We start from the raw sequence: 13,033 nt of genomic DNA, 5'->3' as shown, positions 1-13,033 counted from the left end.
TTGAGTTACACCGAAATAATTCCTGGAGAAACTCAGAAGCAAATCCTGGAAGAACTCTAAATAAATTCTTGGAGGAAGGCACGGAGTAACGAAGTTACTCGGACGGAATTCCCGGCGAAGCTCTGGAGGATTTCCAGGAGGAAGTCTGGAGGAATTCCCAAAGCAATTCTAAAGGGATTCCTGACGGATTCCATGTCAAATCGGTCAGTCACAGAACTCGATCATCTTCAATTTGGATTAAATTTTGCACATGTTTTTGGTATGGTAGAATAAGCGTTTTCCATAGAAAAATTGATCATTTTGACTCAAGTGCAACTTTTGAAAATGACCTATAAATTTTTGCAGGCATCTTTTTTGAAAAAATCTTACTCCGAAACTGTTGATTTTAGAGAAAAATGTTGTATGAAGAAGTTGTAGTGAACCGTTTGGACTGTAAGAAAAAAATATACACTGAAAAAATATTTTATTTATTTTCATGAAAAATTCAAAAATAAAACTTAAATTTTAATTTACACAAAAACCCCATTTTTAATATTTTTTAAATTTTCACCATAGAATCTTGGTAGTAAACAGATGTTTGAGACAAAGTTTCATGATGGAGAAATTTTTAATAAAAAAGTTTTTCTATGGACAACTTTCGGTCAATTTTGATTTTTGTTTTTATTCGTTCTGATGATACAGTAAGCATCTTGAAATGATTATAAGCCATAATGATTATATGAATAATTTCTCTGAGAGTAACCATTTTCGAATTATATCGAGTTTAATGCAAAAAATATTGTTTAAAGATTAAAATAAGCCATTTTCTTAAGTTATTCGCGTTTCTCCATTAATAATAATACGTTTTCGAGAGTAAAGACCATATTTCTTTCCACTTACTTATTTTCCTTGATGGAGAATCACGAATAACTAATGAGAATGATCTATTTTATTATTCAAATAATATTTTTTGCATTAAACTCGATATAATTCGAAAATGGCTACTTCTGGAGAAATTATTCATATAATCATTATGGCTTAGAATCACTTAAAGATGCTTACTGTATCATCAGAACGTATTTGTTTTGACAAAAAAAAAATCAAAATTTTGAAAATTGACCAAAAGTTGTCCTTAGAAAAACTTTTTTATTAAAAATTTCTCCATCATGGAACTTTGTCTCAAACATCTGTTTACTATCAAGATTCTATGGTAAAAATTTAAAAAATATTAAAAATGAGGTTTTTGTGTAAATTAAAATTTAAGTTTAATTTTTGAATTTATTATGAAAATAAATAAAATATTTTTTCAGTGTATATTTTTTTCTTATAGTCCAAACGGTTCACTACAACTTCTTCATACAACATTTTTCTCTAAAATCAACAGTTTCGGAGTTAGAGTTTTTCAAATAAGGTGCCTGCAAAAATTTATAGGTCATTTTCAAAAGTTACACTTGAGTCAAAATGATCAATTTTTCTATGGAAAACGCTTATTCTACCATACCAAAAACATGTGCAACATTTAGTCCAAATCGACGACTATCGAGCACGATTTTTATTGTTTTCGACTCATTGTGGATGGAATTCGTCTCCTGAAGGAACTCTTAAATAATTCCTGGCGAAACTCCGGATGAATTGCTGGAAGAACTCCGGAGAAATTGCTGAAGGAACTCTGGAGGATCTGCTGAGGAATTCATGCACGCAGAAAATTCTTGCACGATTGACATAACTTTTCCGATAGTTGCTTTAACATGCCAGGATACAATTATTACAAGCATATTATCGGTGCTTCTAAACTGACAGTATGGTTTGCCCAATCGCTTTTGTGTTTCTTTCTGTCTTCGATCACATGAATATTTCAATTATATTATTGTTGAATTAGCTTTCCGCACATTATTACCTTGAAACGTTATGAGCTGTACCGCAAAAAACCGCTGTTTACCAACAAGCGATGTTGGAGTAGATGTAAGTTAATGCGCTCTCACTCTCAAGATAGTGGTTTGAATTCCTGCTCTCATATTTATTTATATTTTGTCGCATTTTTGCAATGTCGATATTGACGGTTTTGACAACACAACATCAACAATAATACCGTAGGCATGATTGTATATTAATATTGAGTCAATCATATCTATGGTTGATTCAATTATTTTGTGTAGTTGAACCAATCATACCAAATAGTTAAACCAAGCATAGATATTGTTAAATCAATTTTAAAGTTTCTGAAGATGTTCCGGGGTAATTGCTTGGCGAACTCCGGAGACATTCCTGGGAAAACTAAGGAGAAAATTCGAAGAAATTCCCGATGGAGCTGCGATGAAACTTACAAGAAATTATTGGGTGAAATCCAGAAAAATCTCTAGTGGAACTTCCAAAGGATTTTCTGAAAGAATCTTGAAAGAATTTTTAGTGGAAATCCGGTGGAAGTTCCGAAGAATTGCTGGTCGAAACCCAGAGGAATTGTTGGGGGAAATCCTGGAAGGACCTAAAAAAATCCTGGAGGAAGTCTAGAGGAATTCCCGAAAAAAAAAAACTCTTGAGACATTTCCTGAAGAACTCTGGAGGAATTCTCGAAGAGAGTGTATGAAATTTTTCGGAGTAGCTTCAGAAATATCCTAGTGGAATTATTTCAGAAACTCTCTAGAATTCCTGGAGAAATTAGGAAAAAAAACAGGAGGAACTATGGAGGAAATGTAAAGGAATTCCTAGTGGTTCTCTAAAAAAAATTCCCACAGGAATTCTTGAAAAACATGAGGCATTTCTGGAGGAAATTAAATGAAAATGAAAATAAAATGAATTTCTGGAGGAAATCCGCTGAGAAGTTCCTGGAAGAAAGCAAATCCTCTGTGAAACTCTATGAGGTGATGAACTTCTGGAGCAAATCTCCGGAGCAATTCCTGGAGGGATTCCCGTAGGAATTTCTGTAAGAATTTGCCGCAAAGGAATTTATGGACAAAATCCCCGGAGAAAATTATCGGAGGAGTTCGTGGAGGAAATCTCTGGAGGAATTCTGGAGGAAATCCCTGGAGAAATTACTGGAGCCAATCCCCGGAGGAATTTCTGAAGGAAATCGTCGGAAAATTTCCTGGATGAATTCCAGGAGGAAATACCCGGAGGAATTCATTGAAAAAATCCCGAAGTAATTCTTGGGGGTTATCCCCGAAAGAATCCTTAAAATCCCCGGAGGAAATCTACGGAAGAATTCTCTGAAAAAATCCCCGATAAAATTTCTGGAGAAAATCACTGGAGGAATTCTTGGAAAAAAATTCCGGAGGAATTTCTGGAGGAAATTTCCGGAACAATTTCTGGAGGAAATTTCCGGAACAATTTCTGGAGGAAATTTCCGGAACAATTTCTGGAGATATTCCGGAGACTACCTAAAAATCCCCGGAGCAATTCCTGGAGATAATCCCCGGAAGAATTTCTTGACGAAATCCCCAGAGGATTTGCTGTTGGAAATCTCTTGAGAAATTCCTGGAAGAAATCTCCGGAAGATTTCCTGGTGCAATTCGCCAGAGGAGTTTCTGGAGGAATTCCTGGACGAAATCCCCGGAAGAATTTCTGGGGGAAATCCCCGGAGGAATTGCTACTACAAATCCCCTGATGATATTTTTGAGAAAATCTCCGAATGAGTTCTTCAGGGGATATCCCCGAAGCAATCCTTGAAATTTCCGGAGGAATTCCTGCAAATCCCCAGAGATATTTCTTGTGGAAATCTCCGTAAAAATTATCCGAAACAATCCTGCTATTAGAAATTCTTGGAGAAAAACCCCGGAGAAACCCTTTGAAAAAATCTCGAGAAATTCCTAGACGAAATCCTTGAAGGGATTCCTGAACTAAATCTCCGGTAAATACGTTGGAATTTCTGTAGGAAACCTAGAAAGAATTCCTGGAGAAAATCTTGAAGAATTTCTGGATGAAATCTCCAGTGCATATTTTTGGGAAGAATTACTGAAGAAAATCTCCGGAGTAGTTCTTAAGGGATATCGCCGGACCCAAGTAACATTAGTAGCTGAGTAACAGCTTAGTCAGCTGAAATGAGTAAACTTTAGCTGAATAAATTGTCTTACAGCTGGAAATGTTACTTGGGGAGGAATCCTTGAAATATCGGGAAGAATCCGGAGATCTCAAGGATTCCTCCCCAAGTAACATCTTCAGCTGTATTACAATTTATTCAGATAAAGTTTACGCATACATCCCTAGTGGAACTCCTATGGAAAATATCGGAGAAATTCCTGTAGTAAATTCTCATCCGTAGGAAGTGTTATTGGAGATCCCCTGAGAACTGCAAAGATCGATTTCTCTTATCGATTTTCTCTTAAGCAAAATACTCAGCACAACGACTTTCTTCGACTGTGATTCAGTAGAAAGTATTCATCGTCCTTCGTCGTTCTGCATTGTGAAATGTAGCGAAAATCGATTGTAATTAGTGTACTACTCCAAAAAGGAAATCGACGAAGAGAAATCGATCACTGCAGATACAGTCAGTGACATAAGTTAGTAACCAAATGCTGTTTTTCCATACAAAATGCCCAAGTTTGGGGTGCTGTATCTTCTGGTAGTCCGAATCGGCTGAAATTTGGATGACGAACTACAAATAACTTGAAATGTTGCCTGTAAGGAAATTATTACATTGCAATTATTTTAACTAGTTTCAGAGGGTTGTTCAAAGACTAAAGTTAGTAACCGAGAGACTTTTTAATTTAATTCGAAAACGGTAAGTTGTGGAAAGTTGGTCTGTTCCACAAAGTTGTTCAATTACAGAAGTTACTAACTTATGTCACTGACTGTGCGCCTGTATGATACTATGCGCGAGATGTATCTAAACAAACTAATTTTTGTTTCTTCCAAAATGTGATATGCATTAGCAACAATCATCAACGATACGCATACATTTCAATAAAGGTTTACCTCGCCTCAATGCTCAAGAATCCATCATCAGCAATTTTCAAAAATTAAAAACAAACAATATTTTTGTTCAAATGCAAGAAAATCTGCATCAAAAATTATCATCGCATTATAGGTGGTAAATGTAATGCAATGATAGATTATTTTTTAATGCTTACATTTTGAAAAAAAAATTGAAAAACGGGTTTTGAAAAACTATAAAACGATGATGGTTATTCTCCTCCTAAGCTGAGATTATGATTTGTTTTCAAATAAGATGAATATGAGAGGGTTGGACCAGTTTCTCTCTGTAGTCCCGTTGAACCAACAGAAGAACACCGTATCATTTCTCCTACTTGGCCCCGACGATAATCAAATTTTAATCTCAAACCACAATTTCGCACCTTCTCACGAGGGATGGCCGTGCGTGCTTCCATATGCTATGGATCGGTACAGCTAGTATCATGCCTGATAAATGTGTTTATGTTGCTTGTCCAGTTCTTCCGCGCTTTGCCGCGATGAGCATAAAACCAAATCATGTTTCTCTCCGCCTTCCGACTCGTCTTCAGTGGATTATCATCATCGACGTCGTCGATTCATATACCTACCTGCCGCTACCGATCGCCGCGTATATTCAGTTCCTCCAGTGCGGTGTGAGCGATGATAGGATTTGAATGTGTTTCGATGGCCTTTTCATTCTTCATTGCTCGCTGGGTCTAGAAGAGGAACACGGGCGTAGCTAGGGGCAAACCAATCAACTGATTTATGAAATAAACATGTCCCTGATATATCTTCCGGTATTCTGTATAAATAGTTCACAGAATTTCAGATCATTCTGAGTAACTTTATTATAAACTGACTACAGCAGATTTTTTTTTCTAAATAAGGAAGATATTTAGATATTGCTGTGTGCGTTTGAATCGCGTTCCTAATTCGTTTTAAATCCCAAAATTTTGGTCTAGTAACCTTTGATAATGGTCATATCGACATATGGAGAGAAAATTGGGAACAAAAATCACCAAAAACACATCTAGATATGGGGATATCGAGATAAGGAGGATATCGAGATAGGGAGAGAGAAAATGTATGCAGAATGAAGGGACCGAAGGAATTATCGACATAAGGATAAATATCGAGATATAGAACATCGAGATGTAGAGAGTCTACTGTATCAGTTTAATACGTGGAGGGTCGAAGCAAGCCGCGCGCGCGAACAGACGTTGAAACTGTTACGATTTTTTCCCCTCCCCGCGTATAATTTCAATTCGGCTGACGAGTTTGCAAATCAACTGGTGCAAGAACAAATTTTCAATGGATTTCATCAATATTTTTACAATTATAACTAACGCTGAGCCAGTTTTAAAACTGATCGATTAGTCTCTCGTTAAAAAAAAATCAAATTACTCGTCGAAATATCGTGGCTGGTGGAAGTGAAAATCCAATTTTGTACCTACAGTTATCTCTCCCTTACTCGATATTCCGTATCTCGATATCGAGCTAGAGAACCATAGTAAAAGTTGGTTTTCATGGCTAAACTCAATGGTCCCTTGGAACGCAGTTGCACTGCTTTTGTGTTCTGTAACTCGATACCTCCCTAACTCGACGGTCCCTTCAATATCGAGTAAGGAAGAGATGACTGTATTTATATTCATGTGGAAAAAAACTGTGTAGTGCTGCCAGGAAAGAATTCGAATCATAATTGTGTTAAAAGTGAGCATTAGTCAAATAATAATTCTAGAAGAAGAAAAGTTATGTTATATTTCTATCTTATTTGATATTCAAATGGTTCGACTGGAAAAGGAAACTGGAAGTCGCCCCTTTGGATAGCAAAATCGACTTGGATAATTTGGTGACTTTGTTACGATATACTCTTTGCAGGTATTATTTTTTAACCGAGAGCTGAAGTCGATCAATTTTCCATTGTTCATTTGTAACTATTGCGTTATGGATGGGTCTTCAAGTCTTTCCAGAGAGCGAGAAGAATCAATTAAGCCAAGGCTTCTAAGCCAGGGCACATGGGAGAAATACCTGTGTCCTATCCTAAGAAAAGTAACAACATATGGTGTGTGCATTAACATTCTTAGCATCGCCACTCCCAACGATTACATTTATCATCCTGAAACGAAACGTTTCTTCAATTAAAAATTCAAGTATTTGAGTATTTGCGCTTATCACGTTAGTCATACGTGGATAATTTGATAGCCGTATTGTGTTTGAATTACAGTCGCCTCTCCACATCTCGATATCGAAGGGACCATCGAGATAGGGAGAGATCGAGACAAAGAACACATTTTTATTGAATACTAGATTGAAAAACACTCCGTTACCAAGAAAATAATAAACAATCAAACGTCATTGCACGTTCCTTATTTGTTTTGAACACCAAAAATTTGGTCTAGTAACCTTTGATATTGGTCATATCGACATACAGAGAGAAAATAGGGAACGTTAAAGCAACAGGCACACATCGAGATACGGAGATATCGAGATAAGGAGGATATCGAGATGTGGAGAGAGAAATTGTATGCAGAATGAAGGGACCTAAGAAATCATCGACATAGGGAGGGATATCGAGATATAGAACATCGAGATGTGGAGAGTCGACTGTATCTTCAAATCCAAGTCTGCACAATGTATCATATCACGGATATGTTGCAAATTTGAATGCAGACAAGAAAATACTGGAAAAAAATCGGTACTTCCAGGATGCTTTTCAATATTGGTTGTGCAAGCACTTAGAATAGAATGGAATAGAATAGTATCGCGAATATTAACGCCTAATGCTAAACATAGTGATTTTCGTCTTACGGAAACCACAGTCTATATACAGAAATTTGCTCGAAGAAACTTCTTCAAATGGTTGCTGCTGTTTTGCTGCTCTGCTCAATAGGTAGACGGTTTGACAGTTCGATAGGTAGATTTGGTTTCACTCTTTGCGCAACTCTCCATTAATAGACTCTAACGGAAACTAGGTTGTGGTAGTGCGCAAACATCAAACTCGGGCAAAAGCTATACAAGTGCCTCGAGTGAATAGTTAGCACACTAAGGGCCGATTTCTTCACCTTCGCTTAAGCCGTAAACCACGTTTACCCATATGATTAAACTCGGTTTAAGGCCTAAGCGGGGGCGAAGAAATCGGCCCTAACAAATATCATAATTGAGCGCTATTTTGCCGTACGATGAAATAAACTCGAGTGTTATGTCTGTTTATTTGTGGTTCCAGCTTACCGATTCACTGTATCTAAAGCGCTATTTTTCAACATGTAATAACCGATTTCACCGGCTCAAAAGATTTTCCCTTTGCTATTTAAGCGCGTATTCAAGTTTGTTGATAGTAAATGGTAGCCTGAGTTTGTGACCATGATCTGGAGGAATCATGACATTTTGAATTATGGTCTCTGGTGACTGATTCACGTTACGGAATGCTTGAAATGATGCAAAAGTGATCCGCCATAGTATCTGCAATATTTGCGGAATCATGTGTCAAGGATTGAAGGTAATGAATACAGTTGATTCGCCTTAACACTTCAGTCGTCGCGCTGTTGTATTTTGTACAACACTGTTGAAAAAACCTCGCTTTTCGTTCACAACAGCAGCGTGGTGGTTCTGACGGTGGCAAACCGAGCGACGACCGGAAGGTTAACAGTTTTGTCGACTATTGCGCATCATTGATTTCGTTCCCGAATTCAATCCATGATGCTTCCTTTGCGCATCGTTATTCTTTTTCTTCCTGGCGTATGGGACAGAGTCTGTTTCTCAGTTTAGTATTCTTATGATCTCTTCAACAGTCATTAACTGAGAGCTTTCTTTGCCGATTGACCATTTTTGCATGTGTTTATCGTGTATACTTGGGCTTATTCTACGAGTGGCGTGAGGTGAGAATTGTAGGTCTCGAATAGCGAGGTGACAATTCTCGACTAGAGTGAAGTGACTCACCGTGTAAATCAAATGGAGAGCCACTTCACTCGAGTCGAGAATTGTCATCTCGCTATACGAGACCGACAATTCTCACCTCACGCCATTCGTAGAATAAACCCAACTCTATGCCGTGGGAATTGAGAAAATTTCCACACCGAAAAGATTCTCGACGGGTGGAGTGGAATTCAAACCCACGACCCTCAGCTTGATTTTGCTGATTACCTGCCATGGCTATCAGGGCCCCTCACGCATCCTATATGATTTTTTCACTCTAGTTCCTCGCATTTTGGTATGACTATTGGGGTGACTTTCTTGAAGATTTTTTTGAGAGTTCCTGTACTTTTCTAAAAGATTTTCGTCGCAGCTTTATAACTTTACAAGTCTCATCGTATATTGATCGAATCCAAGTGAAATTTGCAAATCTATGGTGTTACTTCAGTAGGGCCTAACTGACATGTCGCTAATAACTTCGCTAAATTTGATAAATTTGTAATAACTCTTGTTGAAATGAACTTTCGAGAACGCTCGACATCCCCCCCCCCCTCCCCTTGATGGAAAACCTGGCTACGCCCATGAAGAAGAACCGATGACGACGACGATAAAGACGATGAGCGTTCCGAGAGAGAGTGTGATTCATTCAACCATTCGCTCTCTCGCACTCCTGCGCTTATGGGCCGTGTGTGTGGTTATTCCTCGTCCTCCGGATTGGCTACGCTCTGTTCAATGCGAGCGTCGGCCGCTCGACTCATTCAAGGTTTGCCATTCGAAGAGAGCGGTTCGGATTTTTTGCAGCGCACGACAGGTCCATAGTATTTTCCTTTTCCTGTGTGTATTCACAACCACAACAGTCATCAATTTATTATTATCATCATTATTATCGTTCGGACGGTTGTTGATGTTTTTTTTACGCTCATTCAATCATCATCAGCATCAGCAGTAGTAGTAGTAGTAGCAGTAGCGGCAAAGGCAGCAGCAGCAATAGCAACAGTCCGCGCGGTCCAGTCGCCAGTCAGCTAATAGCACTTTGCTCTTGTTGCATACACCGCACTGGACATGGCGACGAGGCACTTGTCTTCGCTTGAAGCTTGAGTATAGTTTTGATTGCGCGGCAAAGCGCATTTGATATCAACGCGTGAGAGAGACGGAAACATCAGGAGGGAATTCCGTGAGTGTCGTCCTTTGCTGCTTTGCGTATTTTCTTCCGTCGTCGACTGGTGCTTGCGTGCGTGTCCTCTTGGATTTTTTTTTTGAGTTGTCGCTTCCTCTTTGTGTGATTCCGGTGGCGGCGGGTGGTGGACAATAGGCAGGGAGTGTGAGACACTCCTCCAGGAAGGACCAAAAGCAGGAAAAAGTTGATTACAAGAGACAAAGAACACTGAGTGCGTTCGAGAAGGGTATGGGGATGTGCTGCTCATGCAAATGGGAGCGAGGAATTTCTGCTCAGGCGTGAAAATCCAAATTTATATGAAGTGGAAAAACAAGTGAGTGAACGGCGGGAGATAGAGTAGGTGGCGGAATGTGCAGCAGAAGCAGGAGCGTTTAGCCAAAGCAATCGCAGCCGTCGCCGTCTTGGTCGTCATCGAGACATTGCCGTCAGAGTCACCCAGCGTGGTGCGGTTTTGGGGGAGCACAGCAGAGCGCGCCAACCAAAGGTGGTGGAGAATGGTGACCGTCTGCTGCCGCCTTGTTGTAAGTGTGCTCGCCGCACCGTAAACGGTGTGTGTATGTGTGCCGTGTGGCGACGGGGGCTTTCGAAAGCTACAGCCAACGTCGCCGCCGCCGCAGCCGCAGCCGAAGTCGTCATCGTCATCAGCAGAAGCAGCAACAAGAGCTCTGGGGCTGTGCTGTAATTCAAAACCTGTGCAAAAAGGCTCGGCTCTCGGTATAAGCGAGGGAAGGACGGCAGTGGAGCCGGAGAGTGTACGTGGTGGATTTTCTTTTCGTTTGCTCTTTCCTGGTGCTTCCAACATCAACAGAGACACGGTTCGTCATAAGCTGAATTCGATGTAGTGCTTGCACGCGCGCGTATGCTTCGAAGGCACTCGCAGGGGAAGGTGGTTTGGGGCCACACACTTGTTTACTAGAGGTTGCTGCCAATGAACGCCTGGCGTAGCCCGCACGGTAGCCAAGAGAGTGCTCAGCCGAAAAGAAGAACCGCAAGAATGTTCCATATGCTGCGGGGTTGGCTGAAAAGTAATCATTGGGCACATAGCTCGTTGTAGACTGCGAGGGGGGGGTTGAGAAGGCTCCATATGTGCCGATAAAGCAGAAGGTGCAAAGGCAAAACAGATAAAAGAAAATAGTGAAGCGATTGGGCAGAGATTACTGCAAATTGCGCAGCTTTGCCGGCGAACCGGAAGAAGAAACATATCGTTTTGTGAGAGTGTGATTAGCGGTGTATCGGTAGATCTGCGAGATTGATCCGAAGAAGGGGCGCGGACGATCAACGGATGCTGCAGCGGACGTGAGTGCTTTGGAATCCTTACACGATGGCACGCAAGAGGGGAACTACCAGAACAAGTAAGTGTTAATTTGTTTATATTGATGATTACCGTATTTGAATGTTTGCCAGAATCGTTATAATGATTTGAAGCAAAACAACTTAAGGCGAAAAATCTACAAGAAATAAGACCAATTAGGTTTCATCCAGTGATTCGATTAGAACTTCCTTCAAAATCTCATAGAATTCATGGAAGGTTTCTCTAGGAGTTTCTCCAAATTGTTTCCATATTTTTCAAGAATGTCTCTATGGTTTATTCAATAACTGCTACGCAAATTTGTCCAGGATTACAACCCAAATGGATCATTGAAGGTAGTTTTTGCAAGTACTCACCGCATCAAAACAAAGGCACCACTGTATATGGGATTTAACATTGTGACAGCCATGCTCTTATGTCAAACACACAAGGCTACGGTGGCGCTATCTATGCTTTCCATAGCGGCCGTTTTGATTATTTTAATGATCCATTTTTCAAGAGGTTTCTCTTACACTTCTTGAGCACAATACTTCTCAAAACAAGATTCATCTAATAGACCGATTGACAGTTGAAAATTCGTATTTTAAAAAGTAACTGTCGAAAATATGTATACAAATCTGTTTGGTTTTGTAGTCCGTTTATAAAACAGTAACTTCCAGCTTTGAGTCTTGAATCTTTGAATCCTGGTGGATTCAATTTACGTCTATTTGTTACATTTCTGTTTAAATCTCATTAACTGCGAGACCGATATATGCTGGTAATTGATCAAATTGAGGTACAAACATCTATATTCATGTATAGTTCAGAATTTCCTTTAGTTTTAAATTTTCTTGCTCAGATTTGGAATGGAACAGCCAGGACAATCTATACTTGCATCACACGTGTCATTATCATAAGTCTATTTTCTTTAGACTGGTTCAAATATGGTAATAATAAAAATAAACATAAATCAGCTGTGGTTTTGCACATTAGCAAAATTTCACAAAATACTTGTGGCAGACAGGACGCTTAACATGTCACACATTTTGTTAACTTAGTTAGTAGCTGTACGTGACTAACCTTCGATTAGATTCCATCCCTGTACTATCCACAATATTTCCCTGTTTTTGTCGAAGGAAAGACAAGCAAAAGCGCCTCATAAAAACCGACGAGGGTCAAATGACTTTTACCTTCGCTCTGGTTCTGTGTTATGGTTCGAGAGCTCAGCCGCAGTCAGTGCAGCAGCACCCCACCATAGAAAATCTCTTTGCTTTCGATGGATATGATCCTGGTCCTGGTTTCTTCGTCCCAACCAGCTTATCCCGAGGCATCTCGTCGGTTCGGTATAGAGTAGTGTAATTCCAAATTCAAAGCACCATACCATAAAAGAGGAATTTGACTCAGTTCGGCGGTACGGGCCGGGTTCAATTCGGGGTAGAAAAGGCGATGATGCTTCTCCTCCCTTTATTCCCGACATCGTAAAATCCCGTCCTGTCACTCCCTTTTCAACCTGCTGCCACCCACCACCACTCCGCTCCGACGTTCATTCTCCGCAGTCGGTGCTGGGAATCCCCTTACGTAATGAAAGAATAGCGGGTATTCTCTTTTTATACTGTAGCAGCTCTTCGTTACGTTTACTCGCCCTTGTTCGTACGGTTCGGTCGTGGTGGCTTCTGCAAGTGTAGGTCGTACAAGTTTTCAGCAAATTTTCATACGACACCGTCACGTTCCGTTGTATTGATGTTGTTGTTGCTGCTGCTGCTGCTTAGGTAGGTACGAGTTTTGCCATTTTGTAC

The 13,033-nt window shown here is 39.9% G+C and overlaps 1 protein-coding gene across 1 annotated transcript in view; it reads left to right on the top strand.

The window, feature by feature from the left end:
• Positions 1 to 9,537: 9,537 nt before the first annotated feature.
• LOC110675397 overlaps positions 9,538 to 13,033 on the top strand; it is a 194,015-nt gene continuing 190,519 nt past the window's right edge. The window contains exon 1 of the mRNA XM_021840316.1: positions 9,538 to 11,301. Coding sequence (XP_021696008.1) covers positions 11,271 to 11,301 — 31 coding nt within the window. The 5' untranslated portion in view covers positions 9,538 to 11,270. The remainder of the gene's footprint in view (positions 11,302 to 13,033) is intronic.

Source organism: Aedes aegypti, chromosome 2 (assembly GCF_002204515.2).
Source record: "Aedes aegypti strain LVP_AGWG chromosome 2, AaegL5.0 Primary Assembly, whole genome shotgun sequence".
Taxonomy (NCBI): Eukaryota; Metazoa; Arthropoda; class Insecta; order Diptera; family Culicidae; genus Aedes; species Aedes aegypti.
Note: the sequence above shows the minus strand (reverse complement) of the source record. Positions and strands in the feature narration are given on the sequence as shown.